General features: G+C 39.5%; 3 protein-coding genes across 6 annotated transcripts; 1 reads left to right on the forward strand and 2 right to left on the reverse strand.

The window, feature by feature from the left end:
* Window positions 1–40: 40 nt before the first annotated feature.
* LOC133735758 (B3 domain-containing protein At4g01580-like) lies at window positions 41–2702 on the reverse strand. Of its 2 annotated transcripts, none has more exons than XM_062163198.1 (5): window positions 2517–2702; window positions 2291–2407; window positions 1175–1523; window positions 957–1054; window positions 41–432 (listed from the first exon to the last, which is right to left on the reverse strand). In XM_062163198.1, the coding sequence occupies exons 2-5, from the start codon at window positions 2366–2368 to the stop codon at window positions 190–192; spliced, it is 768 nt and encodes a 255-aa protein (XP_062019182.1). In that variant the 5' UTR covers window positions 2369–2407; window positions 2517–2702; the 3' UTR covers window positions 41–189. The 2 variants fall into 2 exon arrangements, with proteins under 2 accessions (XP_062019182.1, XP_062019181.1); XM_062163197.1 differs by having other exon boundaries at window positions 957–1057.
* Window positions 2703–5488: 2786 nt separating this feature from the next.
* On the forward strand, window positions 5489–8386 carry LOC133736861 (replication factor C subunit 3). Its single transcript, XM_062164456.1, has 9 exons — window positions 5489–5776; window positions 6124–6340; window positions 6472–6560; window positions 6648–6807; window positions 6919–7000; window positions 7190–7319; window positions 7418–7481; window positions 7559–7627; window positions 8089–8386. The coding sequence occupies exons 1-9, from the start codon at window positions 5590–5592 to the stop codon at window positions 8186–8188; spliced, it is 1098 nt and encodes a 365-aa protein (XP_062020440.1). The 5' UTR covers window positions 5489–5589; the 3' UTR covers window positions 8189–8386.
* Window positions 8387–8558: 172 nt separating this feature from the next.
* LOC133736860 (protein CELLULOSE SYNTHASE INTERACTIVE 3) lies at window positions 8559–18479 on the reverse strand. Of its 3 annotated transcripts, none has more exons than XM_062164455.1 (9): window positions 18317–18479; window positions 18165–18238; window positions 17838–18035; window positions 17358–17457; window positions 14048–17114; window positions 11149–13693; window positions 9958–10412; window positions 9540–9656; window positions 8559–9081 (listed from the first exon to the last, which is right to left on the reverse strand). In XM_062164455.1, the coding sequence occupies exons 4-9, from the start codon at window positions 17417–17419 to the stop codon at window positions 8920–8922; spliced, it is 6408 nt and encodes a 2135-aa protein (XP_062020439.1). In that variant the 5' UTR covers window positions 17420–17457; window positions 17838–18035; window positions 18165–18238; window positions 18317–18479; the 3' UTR covers window positions 8559–8919. The 3 variants fall into 3 exon arrangements, with proteins under 3 accessions (XP_062020439.1, XP_062020438.1, XP_062020437.1); XM_062164454.1 differs by having other exon boundaries at window positions 18148–18238; XM_062164453.1 differs by lacking the exon at window positions 18165–18238.
* Window positions 18480–20380: the final 1901 nt, after the last annotated feature.

Consider the following 20380-nt stretch of genomic DNA (forward strand, 5'->3'; position numbering starts at 1 on the left):
AAAATTCAAATAGCAACCATTTGGTGCAATGAGTCGAAGTGTCAAACAAAAGCATAGAATCTTAGCAGTCATGTCTGCATAATACACACACAACTAACTTGATGTAAAATTGTCTCATCAGTACGTACTAGTGCGGAATTACATTATTTTGGAAAGACTAGCTATAGTTTCAGTATGCATCAGAGGCTGCTAGTAAGCTCCTGCTCTGATAATATGAAGTTGCACTACTCTTGGCTTGACAAACTCAAAGATCACAGTGTCCCCATGTGAAGTTTTGTTTGCTTTGCATATATTTGACAAGCCCAACCTCATCAGCACACGATCATGGTTAGCACGGAGTCTAAGATGCCATGACATCCCAAATGTATCTTGAATCTTTATGGCCATCCCAGCCTTTAAACCTTCCGCTATGACTACTTCCATCGGAATATACTACAATTCGGAAAACGTACATTGATATATATCAAGGGGAAAAACAAGAAAAAGAAAACAAATGAGTAAGTTATACTAACTTTTAAAGTTTGAACAAAAGCAAAAGGATGAGTAATTAACCTACAACACATGCATTCTAGCCAGAACTCTTTTCAGTTCAGATGCATCATCGTTGAAGATTCTCAATCATTAACAAGTAACGTCGGTTCGTTCAAGATCAGTTATGATGGAGATGTTTTTGCATGAACTTATATCAAACCTGTTCAATAATTCATTTCCCAAGTAATGAAGTAAATACATGGAGAATAACTCGGTCACTTGAACCACCTATTATAGCTAGTGTCCTTCCAAAGATTCAAGTGACAGATGAATGTTGCTATGCTTCAATTAAAAATAAAGAGAAATGTCTTGAAAGATTTATTTTACTATGGCTACATGCTTTAGAATTATTTGAAATGAAAAGAGGGAAAATGTTTTTATTCAGAAAAACAGTTGGCTTGCATATTGGGCGACCAAGTACTCACCACTTCATACAATGTACGTGCCTTCAAAACTCTACAGATAAAAGAATTCTTTGATTGGAATGGAATGGGTCGAACAGAAGTTTCTTCTACATCATCAACTGCTGGTAAATTAAAATGCAGTAAAAGAAGAAGCCATCACAAAATTGTTATAATCAAAAACTTCATAAGCTGTTGAGAAGTAAAAATAGATTAAGAGTATAACCTAGCTAGCAACTTACCCCTTCTTTTGTCAGCATGACTGTCACTTCTCCTTGGCAACTTACCACTTCTTTTGGCAGCAATACCATTACTGTCACTTCTCCTCTTGGCTGCTTTTACATTCTTCTCACAGAAAGTTTTGCCATATATGGTCACATCGAACATGGACACACCATCGTAACCGAAAATCAGAAAATCCCCAACTTCTAGAGGATGATGCTTCACAAATTCCTCCCAACCCTTATGGAAAAACAATCGATTGCCTCTCTTTTCCAATTCCACAACCCAACATTGTCCACTAGGGCCTTTAAGACGACATATGTGCAGTGAGCGTCTGTTCAAGTTCTTGATAAACGCTGATGGTATACGCTGCAAAAGTACCAGATTCTTAAAAAAGAATTCATATACTCAAGACCACACATGAATCCAATCAAAATCATTACATCGATCTACACCATGTTCTTAACCAAAGATTGGTAAAACTATAACTACTTGCAACCAGGCGGAAAATCTCCACAGACCAAACCTCTATATGTATATGCAGGGTCTATAATCACAAATTGATATGTTTCTAACACGAAGAAGGAAAAAGAAACAAAATGTATTTATGTACTTTGAAGTGGAGTATAAGTGGGGAAAGTACGGTGTTGAAAGAAGGAGTGAGACCCCTTTTTCTTTTATGCAGAAAACTCTCAATGTTGTAGAACCACCTGAAGGAGGACTATGGAAGCAGATTATTTTTTCCTGGATATTAGCTGTGATATATTATATGCAGTGGGCTTTTAAAAAATTTACTAAAGATAACTCTATATGGTAGATTTATTTGGTAAAGAAACTTGTTGAGTTACTCATACGAGTTATGTATTATCCTCAAGTCCTCATCATATCCCGGGCCATTGCAAAAGAATTGAGATTCCTTGCCAAAGAACATCGTACGATACCAGAAAGAAGTGGACTCAAACACTCAAAATATTAGTAATTAAGCTAGCAACCATCAAAGGAAGTTCATGAGCATCAACCAGAATGATTCACCTATAGATGAAATTAAGATCTTCTATGACAAAAAGAAAAAGAAAAAAGCGGTAACATACCCTAGTAACATTACTTGCAAAGAGAAAAAGAGATCAGAATGATACCAGATGCTGAGAAAAATCACCCATAAGGGCCTTGAAAAATGCTTCTCTTCTTGCTGGATGCTCAGTCTTCCTAGCCATTTGAAGCTGCTTTTGTCCAAACTCCCCAAACTTTCAGCTCTAGAGTTGAAACAAACAGGAAACCAAGGTCAAAACAGAAGAAAGTGGGTAATTTCAATATGATAATTGGAAGAAAAAAAATAATAACAAGCTGGAAAAAAGAGCCAACCTTGAAGCTTGAAGAAGTAACAAGAAATGCAGAACCAATTGCAAAGTTGCAAAATACTAGAACAGGACTTATAAAATGTAATAAGGCTAGGATAATAAAGGACAATGGAAATAAAAGTCCAAGATGCACAGAAGGCAGAACCACCTTGCCATTATTGGGCAGAAGACTTAACCAAGTAAATTCCCTTGTTGTCCGGCTATAAATGATGTCCTGTGCCATTGGCCAAACCCCCCTGTGCAGTCTGCATTAGCATTCGTCATCAGTCATGCCTATTCTGGGTTCTGAATCCTGAGCACTGGTTAAGCTTTAATAACTGTCCGCCTCTTATTGTGCAAGGTTTCTCTGTTTTGGTTTATTCTTTTTTATTGCGCGAAGAGAGCGGTTTAATTTTCTGATGGACTCAAGCTTTGGGCTTAGGCTTGGGGTTTGTTGCCTCTCTTTTGGGCCTGGTATCAGGTCAGGCCGGATAGGGTGACGTGAACACTCTCGGCCTAGCAATGTCATCAAGCATGGCTTGAAAAAGGAAGGGATGAGCTTAAGGACACCTGCATAATCTTATCTCTTGATCAATACTTCTTTTAGCTAAGTCATCAGCTACCATATTTCGCTCCCGATAAATGTGTTGTATGGAAAGAAATTCAAAGGAATGAAGCATAGTCTGACAGTTGGATAACAAGGTTCCCAAAGGATGAAGATCAATATCACAATGCATCATGAGCTGTATAAGAACAGCTGAGTATGTTTCAACTTTAATATGGGTAATACCCAAACTCCTTGCAATGCATAAACCAGTCATATTTATGTTGATCAGTTTCTGATAGGTCTTTTAAATTTTGCTTATTGATTTTTTTTTTTTTTATTTAGTCGATTCAATTATTGGTTTTAAATTTGTGAATACTCAAAATGAACGCTTAGGTGGAAGATATGGTGTATTCACACTCCATGTTACGTGTGAACATCTTAGCCATTCATGTTGTCTTGATTCAATTTTATGGCTTAGTGGCTTAGTGGTTCTTGCCTAGTTGGGTGTGCTCCCCAACCTAGGTTCGAACCCCGAAGCTGTCAAAGTGGCGAGGCACTGTGCTGCAATGCACAGTTGGAGCATTTCACATGCGCCGAAGGGGTTTATCTTGGGCCTAGGAAGTCTTTGGGTTCCCCTTGACAAAGTCAAAAAAAATGTTGTCTTGATTCAATTTGTAATTTACTAAAAAAGAAAAAAATTAATTAAATATTATAACTAATTACAATTTATGACCAACTTCGTGGAAACTAGACCACAAAATTTTCAAAAAAGAAGGAGAGCAAAAAACCCTAAAAAAAGAGCCTGCGAGAAAAATTAAGTTTTCCCCCCTGTCAGGCGGCGAGCCCTTCCGCCGTCGTCGGACGGGCCTTTGTTGGCTTCGTGTGGGTCGGAAGAACGCCGGATTCCTCGAGCGACGTAAGGTTCGGATCGGGGAGATCGTGGTGGCGGGTTTTGAGGTGAGGAAGGGGGAGATCTCGGCGACTGTTGGGTTCTGGTGTGTTCCTCGATGGTCTAGTCGACGGAGTGGATTGGTGGAGCGAGGTCGGAGCCCGCTGGGTGGTGCAGTGTTTGTGGTGGCGTGGCTCGAGTCTGATCAGTTCTGTCAGATCTAGGTTCGTTCCTTTCGACCTGATCTGGTAATGGTTCGGTTTGACAGAGGTTGTGCATTTCCATGGCAAGGCAAGGATAGAAGGATGCTGGTGGGGGGTATCGTCGTCATGGCGGTGCGGATCGGTTTCTGGGTTTGGTCTCTTCGAGCTAACCCTGGGATGGGTCTGTTTGACTGGGCTGATGTGGTTCTGGCGGCGAGGTGCAGTTGGTCCTAGGTGGAGGCTTGGGCCTGGATTGGGTTGGTGTTTTGTTTCTGTGGTGGTGGTCTGGAGGCGCGACCAGATGGGTGACGTTAAGGTGGTGGGGGATGCGTTCTGTTGGGGATTGGCCGGCGATGCTTGGTTGCCGGCGATGGCGGTCTGGGCCTGGTGGTATTTGGGCCTGGGGCAATTCTCCAGGTCTATTAGGTGTTGTTATTTTTTTATAAAGTTTTTAGGGTTTGGTTTTATTTATTGTTGGTAATAAGACACTACTAAAGGTGTGGCAGAGACAGTCTTCTCTTTCGCAGTCTTGGGGGTCGTTCCTGTTCTGGAGTTGGGTCAGCAGCGGTGGCAAAAAAGTCTGGCATAGACAATCATCCTTGGCCTTCTAGTGGGTCCTTCCTGTCTGGGATCGGGTCGGAGGCGATGGCGTTTTGGAGCAGTGGTGGATGGATGGTGTTGACAAAAGGGAGGTGATGGTGTTGGTTTTTTAGTCCCAGGTCTGAATGTCCGGTAATCCATTTGGTTGAGTTTAGGTCACAACGAGTGTTGGCTTGGTCAATCAACTGTTGGTTAGGAGGACTCTGGTTTGTGAGTTTAGTGTCGACACAAGTGAGTTGTCTAGTCTTAGAGTTATCACTGGCTGAACGAGAGGTGTGATGTCAAGGATTCACTGCTCCTGCGCTTTTGTCTTTGTCATACAGTTATAGTGCAAGTTTAGAGTCGGTCATTATAGAGTTCCAGTGTGAAGTCTAGAGGCCATTTCTGGGTTAGAGATGTCGCCTAAAACTCGTTGTAAGCAGTTCATTATTAATGAAGTTCTTATTTGATCAAAAAAAAAAATTTCAAAAAAGAAGAAAAAACATCATTTCTCTAAGACCGTGATTTCTACTTAAAGTTGTTGACTATAACACGATTTGTAACTAAAATAGCGTGTTCTTGTTTTCTTGCACAAATTTTTTTCACTTAACACTTTAAAAATGGAAAACGTCCGAGATTTTGGCACTCAATCGAAACATGAATATATTTTACAAATGGAATATGAGCATTTCAAAAAAAAAAAAAAAAGTATTAACAAAATTTAAAATTACGTTTTCCTCTAATTCTCAAAAAAGAAAAAAAAAAAAAAGGGACTAGCTAGCTACAAAGGGTAAAATCCCGCCCTCAAAACAATGAAGTTGGCGCCATCGTATCACTGAAACCCTCGATTCCGAGTTGACCTGAACCCCATTGGCTGACCATGGCAGAGCTAACCACTCCCATGGACATCGACGGCGACGATAACAACCCCTCTCTAAAACCCAACAACAAGGGCAAAAACGTCGCCGTTTCCGGCCCCTCCCACGGCAAAGCCACTCCCTGGGTCGAGAAGTACCGCCCTCAGTCCCTCGCCGACGTCGCCGCCCACCGCGACATTGTCGACACCAGTAAGCAATTCCCACTCCCTACAATTAAAGATTTCACCTTTATGTAACTTTCAAGGGTTTTGCTTCTGGGTTTATGCCTGCCTTTAGATATCACATTTTTACTGTAATTTTGTATTTGGCTGGTAAAAATGTGGGAGCAAATGTGTGATATGCATGTATAAATCTGAGTGAGGGAGGTAAAGAAAAGACCAGTAATTTTCAATTTCTTGGTTTCTCCTCATTTCCACAAATGTGAGGAGAAATTAGGGTTTCTATACTAGGGGAATAAAAATGGTTAATGTCTTATGCTTATAGTCCTATTTGGTTGTTTGAATGATGAGCATTGTTCTTGTGGTTGTGTCGAATAGTTGATAGGCTCACTAGCGAGAACAGACTGCCGCACCTCCTACTGTATGGCCCTCCTGGCACTGGAAAAACTTCCACGATTCTGGCCGTCGCACGCAAGCTCTATGGTGCACATTACCACAATATGATTCTCGAGTTGAATGCATCGGATGACAGGGGAATCGATGTTGTGAGGCAACAGATCCAGGATTTTGCCAGCACACAGAGTTTTTCGTTTGGGTATGTATGTCACGGAAAAGGCCCTTTCCTTTGTTTTTTATTTTTGCTTATGTTTTTATTCTGGTAAATATCTAGGCATTTTGGTTTCTGGCTTAAAAGCACTTGATTGTAACTGATTAGCTACGGTTCAGGATTGACAATGCAAAGGCATCTGTAAAGGTGGTCTTACTGGATGAGGCAGATGCTATGACTAAGGATGCTCAGTTTGCTTTGAGAAGAGGTATAAACTGTTTGTATGCACTAGATTTTATATGCTCCAAGTTATTTCGCTGATTCTCTTTTGTTCCCTACGTTTGTTTTGGTGCAGTGATTGAGAAATACACAAAGAACACCAGATTTTCACTAATCTGTAACCATGTCAACAAGATTATTCCAGCTTTACAGTCAAGATGTACTCGTTTTCGGTTTGCTCCACTTGATTCTTTTCATGTAACGGAGCGACTCAAACATGTTATAGAAGCTGAAGGGTAAGAAAGATTCTTTTCTTATTTCTTTATTGCAGAGTGCAGAATTTGCAAACATGTGAGTGAATGTTAAAATTTGGTAAATTGTCTTTGACATTTTGTGCATTGGACTAGGCTTGATGTGTCTGAGAGTGGCTTAGCAGCAGTTGTACGGCTTAGCAATGGTGACATGAGAAAGGCGCTGAACATTCTGCAGGTTATAATACCTCTGTCAAGATGTTTCTTTTTTGTATCTGTCTGTTGTTATTTTTTTCTCTTATAAATCTTAGAATATTATGGATTGCCAAATCTGTCATGTGGGCCTCTAGCCTTTTTAACAATTTCAGTTATTTTATCATTGGTGGATTTTAAATAACACTGTCAATTCTATTTCAATGTATTGCAGTCAACTCATATGGCTTCACAGAACATAACAGAAGAAGCAGTATATCTTTGCACAGGAAATCCATTGCCTAAGGACATTGAGCAAATATCTCACTGGCTTTTGAATGAGTCATTTACAGAGAGTTTCAAACGTATTCACTACCTTATTCCTTTGTTATTCTTACAAGCAGGAAAAGTAGACATCCAAAAGTTCTTTTAATGCTCACATTATATACTTCTTCTCTTGCAGGAATTTCTGATATGAAAACAAGAAAGGGATTGGCTTTGGTAGATATCGTAAGAGAAGTGACTATGTAAGTGCCGTTATATTTTCTATATTTCCTCTTGGTGCTTATTATCTGATCTCATTTACACTGCTTTATTTGAACAGGTTTGTTTTTAAGATCAAGATGCCACCAGATGTTCGAGTTTTGTTGATTAATGATTTAGCTGACATAGAGTATGTATCTCTGTGCCTTACTCTCTTTTCATTTGCATATCATTCTTTCAATCTGGGCTAAGCATTAATGGGGATTAAACTTTTGGCGATGTGATAATCAATGTATATGTGCACATAATGAAGGATAGAAGTGTGTTTTTGTGTGTGCGCGCGCACACACGTATTAACTTGCTTCAGAAATGTGTTGCTTAATCTAATTCAATATGTGGCATAGATAATATGGTTGAGATTAAGGTTAAAGCATTCACTGGAGAAGCAATAATCTTCATTACTGAACTGGTGGAGGATATAATGCATTGGCAGAAGTTATTGTGGGGCTAGGATAGTTTTGAGTGGTTGTGGTCAATATGCCTGACCTATTGTTGTTATTAGCCTTACCAAATTCTTAGATTTGGCAGTTTTGATCGATATAGTATTATTAGTTTGTTTATTAATCAGCACAAGTTGATTAACATTTGCAGGTACAGATTGAGCTTTGGGTGCAACGATAAATTGCAACTTGGATCAATAATTGCTTCTTTTACGAAAGCTCGCTCTGCACTTGTTGCTGCTGCAAAGTAGTAATATGGGTCTTTTTGTGGCTTTTGATTGAAGTTTAAGAATGTGAAGGTGTTATTTCTTTAGTTGGAACGGTTAAGATTTCCGCTTTGGTAGTGGTTTTCGACATTTAACTTCGGTTGTGCACAGCATTCTTGAGACGTTCACTTTCTTTTGTTCTCTTGATCTGCTTGATGTAGTTTGCTTCTTTCTTTCAGTCTACTTTAATCTCACTCAATTCATGACAGAAGGGGCACATGAGTGACATGACAAAGGGGGCAGTTTGATAATCAGTTTTTGATCACTCACAAGGTTTTCGAGTTCATTTGATTAAAATGTTTTCAAGTTCAAAATAAAATCATGTGTTTGCTCTGAAAACAAATACGGTGCCAGGTAAAACAAGACCAGTACATGTACAGCTCATAATGAAAGTACATAGTACAGAAAGCTACTCCAACTTTCCAAGAACTTCAAATTCTAATCGCCAATCTTTTGAGTATCTTAAAATTGCTAGCTATAGACTGACCTGTACAAAATTCTAATAAGCTTTTATTCCCGTGTACCGTGGGAATGCCTTTCCAATCTATTGTTTCTGCAAGCTAATAATATAATTTACACTTCCTCAAGCACAGATTGATCTTTCAAACTACAAAACTGGACCTTCAAAAACATAAAAATAATTACAAGCAAACCAATCTTCTTCCCTATTGGGATTATTTTCTGGCATTCTCAGCTTTATCAGAAGCACCTGACGCTCACATTTCATCATCGGGCATGCTGTTGGACCAGATAATCTCGATTTCTAGTGTACGTGAAGATCCATCTTTGTTGTTGTCATGGTTTAGGCTGAATAATCCACTGTATACTCCTTCTGACACAACTTTATCGATCTGGATAGTCACTCTCCCCAGTGTTGACTGAAAAAAAGGAAAACAAACCATTATCAGAGTTGCAAAACAAAGGATTAGAACTAAAGATTGCTGCACCAAGGCAGGACGGGTACTTGTAATATGTGCAAGATTTAGAATTTTAGATTCAAGACCCACCATTTTATGAATGCATGCCAAGGGTGTCAAAAAAAAGATTGGGGGTGCTGTTAGTAACATACCCCAAATTGTTATTAAAACTTTGCATTTTTGAATTTGTTTTATTATATAAATTGTCAGTAATTATGATAGACTAATTGTCATCGTTATAACTGTCTTGGAAAATAAAAAGGTGTGCAAATATCAATTTTGGGTGTGTAAATAACTATTAGTCTCTCATTATTCTGTGAAATGGTAATAAAATTCGTTGTATGATGATGAGCATAGCATATAAGATTCAAGCCCACGATAATTAAATCATTAGCCTATATAGGTGGAAAAATAATTACCTTTCCAAAGGTATTTTTGCTTTTGCAGATGATGTGGAGCTTTTGTCCCTTCGGGGGCACATCAAATGCCCACGTAAACCCTTCTTTCCATTCGGGAGAAGTACTGTGGCTCACTACCTAATGACAGAACATTAACATAACGTCAAGCTGTAAGCAAAGACCTGAACATAATAATATACACTATCAACTTAATTAATATTTTGCGGTCCTCTCCAACCATGTGTTGACAGATATGAAGACAAAGCAAATCATAAATCTGCAATGCTTCCTTGAAGGGGAAAAAGGAAATAACAGGATTTTTTCCAGGAATATAGATCAATTTCTTATGCCCCTAATCTTAAGAGCAGATTCAGCCAACCCTATAAGACTATGAACTAGATAGTTTGTTTTTGTACATTACTATATGGAACTACATTACCTTGGTTTGTCGAGGAGGACCGTTGCCTATTGTCAATCGGCAAAAAGCATTTGTGCCTCCCATAGCCTGTTTAAGGTTGTTTCCACGCTTGATTGTAACAGTCAAACAACCTGGTAAGCAATGCAACAGGCTGTCTGCTCTCTCATGGAAACTTGGTGGGCAGGTTTTCATAAGCATTTGTAAGATGGGAATGGCTTCAGCAGCAACCACAGATTGAGACTTTGCAATATCTATTGGCATGGTTGACCAAGAATGTCTCAACAAGCAAAGGGTGTCCAACACGACATCCTGAGCTGCCTCACTGCCAGATTTAAGGGCTCCAATAAGATTGGGAATGCAGAGAGTGGCTGCCTCGGAAATATGGAGCTTAGGAAAGTTGGTAAATATCATATGTAGGGCTCTCAACACCTCTTCATTAATAGTTGCTGTGGACCACAACTCTCTCTCTAATGCGGCTGCATGACAAAGCAATCATTGGAACCCATATTAATGGAACAGGCAGAAAGAAAGCAAAATTTACACGCACACAAAACTCCTCATGACAACCTTCAATGATCCTTAAAGAGTCCCCAAGGTAAGAGTTGTATATTGCTGATGTCTTACCAAGACACTGCTTTGAAACAGTTATATTTTAGGGGATTTTTTAAGATGGAACATGACTATTAAATGCATTATATAATTGTTAATAAGTCCGCCAAAATATGTTCTTTCTTCTGGGTCCAACAAGAGATATCAATTTGAGAATGCAGGATGCTCAAGAATGATAGATAGTAAGTAAGATTCTCAACAAGACTATAATTACTACTGTTTCTTTACTAATTAACCAGAACTCAGCCATAAATTAACTTCAGTATAGACTTTAGATAGATATGGCATCAGAAGTTTTTTTCATATACTTGCATCCTATATTCTAAATCACAACTCCAAATCTCTACAAAGCATCTAGGTGCAATTTTGTATCCAAAAAACAGCCCTTCTGACAATCATTGTCAAACAAACACCTGTGAGACAACAAAATATGGTAGATGAAAAAATTAAAGGGGAGAGTAGGAACATATTACTAAGACATGCTAACAACTCGTAAAGATGTATAAGGAGCATTTCATATATGAGAATGAGACTTTGAAACAAAAGCAATTTTAGTCTACAGAGGAACAGATTAGCGCTCAAACAAAAGCAATTACGGATTACCTGTCAAAGATCTGATGAGCTCGTTTGACACATATTCTTGAAGTGTGTGATTAGAAAACAAAAATTTGATAAGCAACGCTGCTTGCCCAGCAACTTCTGCATTGAGAGACAGTAGTAGTTCTTGAATAACCAGTATTCCCCCTGCTTCTGCGACAGCACGCCGATTCGTTCGGCTGTTCATGACAAAATTTTGCAATGCACAAGTTGCCACCATTTTCATATCTTCTGTGGGCTGATCTTCAAGCAAACTTATTAATGCCCGACATGCAGAAACAGAATCACTGGCTCTAGCAAGCCCTTCGTGTTGGGAAAGGTCTCCAAGAGCTAGAGCTACGAGAAGTTTTCCAGATTGTGATTTGGTTTGTGAATCCAACAGATACTGTGATAAAGGTGCTATTGCATACTTGGAAACCTTCATTGCTCGTATCCTGACATTGTTGAATAACGCTTCAAGTAACCTTCCAGATGCTTCTTCACACTGATGAGATGTTAAAAGGTCCAACAAGGCATCTATAGCACCATTTTCAGTCATCTGTTCAGCACTTAGCTTATCACTCCTTTCATGAACAAGTAGTGCATTGAGAGCCACCGTAATAGTGCTATCCACTGTTGAATGCAACATTTTAACAAGAACCACCACAGGAACCTTAAAGTAGTACTCAGCATTGAAGCACAAAACATTTGAGAGAACTAAAGCAGCTGATTCCCACAATGCATGAGGTGGCTGAGGATCATCTTGTATAATAACCTTTCCAAGCTCAAAAATACCTCCAGCATCAGCAACTGCCTTTGGCCATCTTGTGGATATTTTTTCCAATGCCTTTATCGCTGTTTGCTGTAAGTTCAGTATTCCAATTCCCGCAAGTTGCACAAGAGGAACAACAGCATTTTTTGTTGTAATATCTTGCTGAAAATGTTCTTGTGCAAGAAGATGAGATAGCAATTCTGTACCAAGCTGCTGGATGGCTAGAGATGGGGATTCAAGAAATGAAATCAGAGGCTCAATGACTTGGCTAGGCGTAAGTTTTAAAGTGGCAAGGCTTTGTGGCTTCTCCAAAATATTTACTAGTGCTTGCAATGCACTGTGCTGTCCCCACATACTGAAATCTGGACGAAGTAAAACTAGGAAAAGGGGTTCTACAATTGTTGCAGCAGCTGAACTTCTAGCAATTGCATCACTGTTTGTCAAAATGCGAAATAATTCAGCAATAGAAGAGCATAATGAACTGGCTGCAACAGGGAGTAGCTCAAGACAGTTATCAATAATGCCAGCATTGATCATATCCGATTTGCATTGGGTCCGGTCTTTCCCCAACTTTATGAGAGAGCAGATGCTAGCCTCAATGAGCTGACTGTTCGTACCAGAAACTAATCCAACAAGAAGATCGACAACATTATAGTTCACTGCAAGCTCTACCTGGTGTTCATCATCCAACAATTTTTCAAAGGCACAAACCCCAGCTTCTACAGCTGCATTTATACCAGAAAGCATCAAGGAAATAAGAGGCTCTATACATTCGGAGGCAATTGGATTTCCTCTGACTTTGGTACTATCAAACAGTACACAACATAGTTGTGCAGCAAGTCTCTTCAAATCCAAGGATGAAGCAGAAGACAATATTTTAAATAAACTCTCCAGTGGATTTCCCTCCACATCAGTCAACAAAGCTGCACTAGAAGAATTTCCGGAAGTCAGCTTAATTACAGCAACAAGAGCAGCCTCTTGTTCATTCTCTGATGCGGCGTTAAGCATGTCAACCAATGGCTGAACAGATTGCCTGGCTAAATCAGAATCTCTGATGTTCTCAGCATCAAATAGTTCATGAAGAGCTCTTGCAGCACTGTATCTAGCATTTCTTGACCCCAGACGCAGAACAGCTATGAGCTGATTCAACGAACTAGCTGATGCTTCATAGCGAATCAGATCAGGATGGCTAAACAATATTCTGAATAAATCAGATATTGCAGCTTCAGTTGAATCTTGTGGGCTCAAAGACAGGTACTTTGTCAGAGCGTCCAGAGCTCCAGCTTCAGCCATGACTAATTTGTTTGTATCACTTCCATCAGCAATACAGGTCAAGAGTTTAAGAGCAACTGGGGGGGCACCAGGTCTATCTGGCATTGGTCTCAAGAGATCCACCAAGAGAGGTATAGATTTGCGTGCTGTGGATCCAACTCTTACATCTTCAAAATCAAAAAGGTATTCCAAAACAACTTGATCAGGGTTTCGCACCAGAGAAAACTCTTCTGATAAAGTAACAAGGTTAGGCATATCAGATTCTACGTAACCAATGAGGGTTATCAATCCAGCAACAGCACCTGAATTTGCAATGGCAAGAATTATTCCCTTATTACCACTGCAAACAAGACTGGCCATTGACTGGGCAGCAAAGAACCTATCAATCACCTCATCTGATCTCAGCAGAAGCGCAAGAGAAGCTATGATCCGCATTGTTGTAGGAGATGAAATGACATTGGCATCTTGGAAGAGAATAGCCAGAAGCAGGGCACTAATCCATATACCTTCAGTATCCTCATAATCTGCCTGTACATGAAAATTACCAATTGAGTAAGCTACATAAGTTATATTTCCGAGAATGACTACCAAAAAAGAAGGAACAAATAAAACTAGAACAGTATCAAATTTTAGACAATAAGAGTTTTAAAACAGTAAATAAGAAAGTACCAAACAGCTCAACAGTGATTTATACTCTCAACCTATTAAATATATTATAAGAAATGGAGTACAACTTATATATCCACATATGACATAAATTAATTCAATAGAATGAGCAAACATTGGTATTCCAATCCTCATCAGCACAATGTATAGTAAAGTACCAGCACGCCACAGAGAGAGAGAGAGAGAGAGAGAGAGAGAGAGAGAGAGAGTTTATACCTGTGGATTGGAAGTGTGGCTCTCAAGCTTGTCACAGAGAGCCTCAAGACCTCCGGCTTCCATAATGGTGAGTTTGCTCTTTGCATTACAGGAACCAATTATACATAGCAACCACAAAGCAACAGTACCCCCCAAGACAATGGCTGGATCAGGGGCATCAAACTCATCCCCTTCGTGGAATGCAGTTCTTTCCATAAAAGCTTTAGAAGTTCGGACTTCAATTTCTAAAGAGGAGCAGCTACAATTTTGCTTCATCATATCCACTAAAGCATACATTAATGGTTTTAAATATCCTGACACCTCAAGTACTTCCATCCACTGCTCTTTGTGCTCTTTTGCTGCACAAATGAGTAATGCAGCTCCTCCAACTCTGACTTCTAAACTAGATGAGTTCATTATTCTGTTAGCTAGTGAACCAAGGGATCCAGATCTTGCAATCAATAGATCACCAAGCACAACTGGTTGCTCCCCGCAAAGCCTAGACAAAACTTCTATTGCCTTATCCTGAAGCAAAGGAGACCCTTCGGCCAGACAGCGGACAAGAGGTTCTAAGCTCGATTCAACTTCAGCAAATACAGACCATGGAGGGTAAGTGAAGTTCACACCCTGTTTGGTTCTGGCCAAAAGTGCTACTACTTCTAAAGCATCAGCAGCATCAGTCTCATCCATATCCAATGCATTTAAGGAATCAACAACAGCAAGAATAGCAAAACGGCAATGAGCATTTCCTGTGAGCACATCACCTACTGGAAAATGCTTCAACAATTGATGAAGGGCACGGGATGCATTCTTTTTACCTTCTGTAGTTCCATCTCCCAGTACTCTTATCAAAGCTGAAACAACATCTTCTGCCAGGGCTTCTGCAGCAATCTGGGGATCAGAGAGAAGATTGGCGAGTGCAGCAACTGCAGTTTGAGCAGCATCAATTGAAGAAGTTTTTGCTAGTTTGATGAGGGGTTTAACATCCCCTTCTGCAATATAAGACATCTTGCTTATTGTTTTGGTCTTCATAGGACGGGAAAGAGCACCCAAAGCTCGAGCCGACTGTGTTGCAACAGCTTGTGTGCTGCTGGTCAAAAGCTTCATGCAAGGATGCACGATCTCATCAGTTGCAAGAGTGTCACAAATATCTTGTCTCATGCTGAATAGATCAGCTAAGACAGACGCGGCATACTCTTGAGTTTCTTCATTTGATGAGTTGAGAACCTGAACAAGAGACCTCAACCCTTTATTAGCTGCCGAACCCTTATGCACAAGATCCTTGTGTGATGCCATTGTGAGTACATGACCCAACACCCTGATAGTATGGGCCTTTGAGCATGGAGAGTCACCTAAGAGCAAAGCTAACAACTGATTAATGGTAGCCGAATCGGCTGTTTGGATAAGCTTTGTAAGTGCCATAGCTGATGCTTCTTGCCCCCTTGATCCACCACTTTTTAGAAGCCATAAAAATGCTGGAATGGCTCCTGCACTTTCAACACATGCACGAATATCCTCACTGTGACAGCACAAGTTCCACAACACATGAGCAGCGTCCTCCTTCGCCTTTTGCGATCCCGTCTCTAACAACTGCACTAGAGGAGGAATCCCACCAGCAGCAGTAATAGCCCACTTGCTGTCATCAACCTGGTCAGTTAAGATCCCTAGCAACTGAACAGCATATTCTTGATGCTGCTCACTGGATAAGCCAAGCAATGAAATAAGTAGCTGAATTCCTTCTCTCTCGCCAATGGACTCCCAGATTCCAACACCATCACAGCATAAGCTTGTCAAAGAGAGTATCAGAGACTCTTGTACATCAGCAGCAGCCATTGTTATAAGTCCAATAAGCACCTTCTTCGCTTCTGCATGATTGAGCCATTTTGAGAGATGAATGTTGCCATATAGACTAGCCATGGCCTCAAGGACACGCTCTTGAACAAGCTTATTATCACGAGGCTTTAGCAGCATTACAAGAATATCCTCTATCTTTGTTACCTTAAAAGATTCCTTACCATCACCAGATTTTTGCTCAAAGACCATTAAAGTGTATGCAAGAGCTCCAATAATATCAGCAACTGGGGCAGCTAGGCGAGCTGACTGTGAAAGCTCTCCAAGATAAAGTATTAAAGCAGACACCCCACCACAAATATTTGCTAAAGCCCTTGTTGAATGCTCCTGGAGAGCCTGCCCGCACTCACCTTGCATGCACTCCTTAGATGGAGCAACAATAGCTCCAATCAGAACTAGAAGACCATTTGCATCAACAATAGCTTTCTTAGCGCCAGTTGACTTTGAAGAAAGAGCTTCCAGAGCATCAGCAGCACTAGCACGAACAGAAACATTATTTTCTTGACCCACAAGCCGAAGCAAAGCTTTGACAGCTCCAGAATCTATTACTTTGGGGATGCTATCACTGAAAGCCAACATGAGACGGGCCAAAAGGGACGCAGCATTGGACTGGGCAGCCACATTGTCAGAATAAAGGAGACCCACAGTGATATCTACTCCACCAGCCTCAAGTGTTGCTCTCCAGTAGCCATCCTTGTCACCACAGAGATTTCTTAAAGCCCCTGTCACAAATCCCTCTACCACTTTGTCCTGGTTGCTGTTTGGATTGAGCTGATTCCACAAGTTTGGTACAACACCTTCGGTAATAAATATTTTTACGCCAACGTGATCATCTGAAAGCCCACCAGAGGAAACTTCATATATAGCTTCGGCTGCAGCCTTCCTGGCCTGAGTTGATTCGGACTTCAAAAGTGAGAGTAACGGGGGGATGCACCCACCTAGAAGTACTTTAAGACGCAAGTCTTCATCTTTACACAGGACACTCAGAGTTGCCGCAACATTAACCTTTGCAACAGGGGTGCCACTCCTCAGAATATTTATGAACAATGGCATGGCCTGGGAATGTGAACCAATAATTGTTCTTGCATCCTTCCTTGCTTTGGCAATACCTAGCAAACGTGCTGTAATAAGTTCTTTTTCATGCGGTGAAGACATGCTGGCATGTAGTTTCTCGACAAATTCAGCAACACTTGCCATTGTACCTTCTTCATCATCCATTGTTGTTTCATCTAAATCCCTGGGTGTAACATGAAGAGGTATCAATATATTGAAAAGGAATACTTAATCATTTATATTATAACAAATTAAAAAATTAAAAGTTTAAAGATCCCACTGAAATAGCTTCTCTTTTTGTTATCTCAACTTTGATTTCAGATATAGTTGTAAAAAAACTTTAGGGAAGGCATTCGTTTTCTAAACTTAAAATACCAATTTGTCAGCCCACTTAGAGTAAAGACCAAGAAGATAGAGCATTGCTAACCTAGACCGAGAAGTAGAAGAAGACACGGGTTCCCGTAGTTCAGGGGAGGAAGACTTTGACATTTGCAGTATACGCCTCTTTTGAATTTCTCCTTGGCCACCTGAAAATCACAATAACCATTCAATTTTAGTAAATTACAGAGTGATGAAAAGTTTGGAGTTTTACATGGATCAGCAATTGTTGAACCCCGACCACCACTGCACCAACTTTCAACTTTTTGTTTTCAATTGCTATACTAAATAAACCTTGCGAGAAAGACCTACATCTGCTGGCTTTCCTTTCCCATAGATTTTTAGTTCTACCTCTACCGATTAATTTGCCCTCTTTTATCACCTCTCTTCTCTTTAGACCAGAAAACAAAACCGTAGCGGCATATACAGATCAATCCCCGAAATTCAAAATTATAGGCACTTTACAATATTAACTAAAATACAATAAATCTGGAAACAAACACAACTCAAGGAGATCAACGAAAATCACCTCACTGATAATGCAAATGCCTAAGACCTCCCCTCCTTCGGACTACTTCAAAATCCAGCTTCTCTTCCTCAGTAGCATCCCAACCTCAGCTCCTCAACACTCACAGACTACACACAAAACAAGCACCCCACCACTGTTCAAAAAGGCACAAATGCTACAGTGCAAGCTTCCTTCCCGGTCCAAAACAAATCCAACTCTCTGCGCCACCAAACACAAATCAAAACCGAATTAAAATCAGATCTCTATCTGCTAAATCACGATGAAGAATAATTGAGCACAGTAATAATGCAGCTAGTCACAAATTCCCAACCGGAGCGAATCAATTACAGTTAAGGACAAGTACAGAGATCGGATCAGAGCAACGTCACAGAATCTAGAGCAAACGAAACGTCGATTTCGAACTGTCACCGGAATTATAAAATAATTATCCAAAAAGAAAAAGAAGAATAAATTAGCGTAAGTACAAAAACGGAAACTACCTTGAAATGGAGGGAATTCAGTGCCGGAGAATGACCGGAATGAGAGTGGAGCAGCGGCGGAGATATCAGAGAGAGTAGTGAAAATGGAGGGCTGACAGAGTGACACAGAGAGCAGCGAGTCCCAGTCTTTTCGTTTCCTTTCCATGTGTGTGCATATTTGTTTGTTCTCTCTGTTCCCCATTTTCGGTTTTCTTTTTTCTTTTTTCTTTTTCACTTTTTCTCATTATTGTAATTTTTTTTTTTAATAAAATAGTGATAAAAGCATACTAGTATCACTTCTAGCCTAAATCAAACTCCTTGGGTTTCTGTTATTGTATATTATTCTAATTATTCAGGTTTTTTTATTTTTTTTATTGGCTCGAGAAGGTGACTCGGCGTCAGTTGGAAAAGGACGGTGATGATTGGCTTCTGGGGCTCGGCTTCTGAGCCAGGTACGGTCAAGCCAACTGTGGGTTGGCCTAGGGATCTGTGCTGGCTTGGATTTTTGTTGGTAAATTATTTTCTACTTTTGCTATGGTTTATCATGTAGTGAATTTAGTTTTGGATCTCATGAGTATGGGGCTGAAAAATTGGAAAAGTCATGTCAATATAGTGGCAATGGAGGGGTTTGATGTAGGCCGGAAATGGTGCGGATCGGTTTGTGTTTTGGTTGGATCGGCTTACGGACCCGTGATTATATTTGTTTCGGTTTTTTAGCGTTGAGAACAAACTTTTAATTGGACCATCGACGATAATATAGTCCTTTGAGATCTAAATGCAAATTTTGTTATAATTTTGATGATACTAGAAGAAAAAAAATTTAAACATAAGAATGGATAAGGAGCACAAAGGATCTGCATAATACATAATTGGTTATTACTTATGAACTTTGTATGTGAAAATATCGACTCACAATAATTATTGATGTGATAATAATTGTATCAACATTAGACATGAATTCTAGCTATCTTGTAAGTAATGTGATGGTTGCTTAGTACAAACAGAATGTGATTGTTGCTTTTGAACCACCTAAATAATGGTCTCCTTTCATTGTTCAAACTATTCAAACAAAATCCTTAAAAAGGGCTTCGTTTTATTAAAGAGATATTTGCAAGTATATTGAACCCTCTTGTTAGTGAGTTGCTAACCTAATAATTTGGTTTTTCAAGAAATCACAAAAACACACAATAACAGTGTCTTTTGAAAACTTCACGATCGTTAGAAACTCAAACAGCTAATAGCCGGTATCAATTTATATAATGCACGTTGTTTAGGATTGAGTTGTTCGAATTCAAACTATATGAAATTCATACTATAAATAATTTCTTATTTCCAGCTTTCATTCAACTAAATTGAAATGTGAGGATCAAGTAATCTAAAGGCAGGGTTAACTGGTGATAAACAAAGGTTCTCTCTTCAACTTTACAGCAAATTTATTGAATTTAAAACTGCTGTCCAGGGGCCTTGAATCTTCATGAAGCACGCCACCAAGTCATGAAATGGTACGCTAATGGTACCACTTTATTTAATTATTCTGGATACCAGTGAAAAATAAACTGGGTCTCTGCCTGCATGTCTGTCACATTTATTTATTTAAAATTATTTCTGTTAGATTCAAGTATCTACTTTGATTAATTATTATATATGGTGTGCTATAATATATTTTTATAGACGTCACAGAAACAAAATCCTGATTTTATGAAAATGAATCTTGGTGATGTTTATGTGAAAGTTGAAAACAATGTTCATGTAATAGGTTTATGTAGCCTGATATAACATATAATTGATGTGGAAAGCATCAAACCACTCATTTGGTCAAGCATTAGGTAGACCCAATCTAGCTACAACATAATAAATCAATCTATGGACCATGCATAAACCTTGGAAAAATAACAATGCATCAGATAGATCACTTCATAAGTAATCAATTTTCACAATTTTTCAGCACTTAAGGGGAGAGTTGATGCTTCGTGCATGAAAAATTGTCAATGAGCAACTAATGTCGCCTAATTTTTATCTTAATTCTAAGAATTTGTAGTTTTAAAATTACACGCAAAACACAGTTTATTCTCTCTCAATTCAATT

Source organism: Rosa rugosa, chromosome 3 (assembly GCF_958449725.1).
Source record: "Rosa rugosa chromosome 3, drRosRugo1.1, whole genome shotgun sequence".
In the NCBI taxonomy this organism is placed as follows: Eukaryota; Viridiplantae; Streptophyta; class Magnoliopsida; order Rosales; family Rosaceae; genus Rosa; species Rosa rugosa.

Bases quoted from the DNA above. Each gene is read 5' to 3' on its own strand.
- LOC133735758 (XM_062163197.1), bottom strand. From the start codon at position 2,368: ATGGCTAGGAAGACTGAGCATCCAGCAAGAAGAGAAGCATTTTTCAAG. The intron at 1,058-1,174 runs GTAAGTTGCTAG...TTAATTTACCAG, and splicing joins TCATGCTGACAAAAGAAGGG to CAGTTGATGATGTAGAAGAA. The intron at 433-956 runs GTGAGTACTTGG...TCCGAATTGTAG, and splicing joins CACGTACATTGTATGAAGTG to TATATTCCGATGGAAGTAGT.
- LOC133736861 (XM_062164456.1), top strand. From the start codon at position 5,590: ATGGCAGAGCTAACCACTCCCATGGACATCGACGGCGACGATAACAAC. The intron at 6,561-6,647 runs GTATAAACTGTT...GTTTTGGTGCAG, and splicing joins TCAGTTTGCTTTGAGAAGAG to TGATTGAGAAATACACAAAG. The intron at 7,001-7,189 runs GTTATAATACCT...AATGTATTGCAG, and splicing joins AGGCGCTGAACATTCTGCAG to TCAACTCATATGGCTTCACA.
- LOC133736860 (XM_062164453.1), bottom strand. From the start codon at position 17,419: ATGTCAAAGTCTTCCTCCCCTGAACTACGGGAACCCGTGTCTTCTTCT. The intron at 13,694-14,047 runs GTATAAACTCTC...TTTCATGTACAG, and splicing joins GCCACACTTCCAATCCACAG to GCAGATTATGAGGATACTGA. The intron at 10,413-11,148 runs GTAATCCGTAAT...TTTGTCATGCAG, and splicing joins GCTCATCAGATCTTTGACAG to CCGCATTAGAGAGAGAGTTG.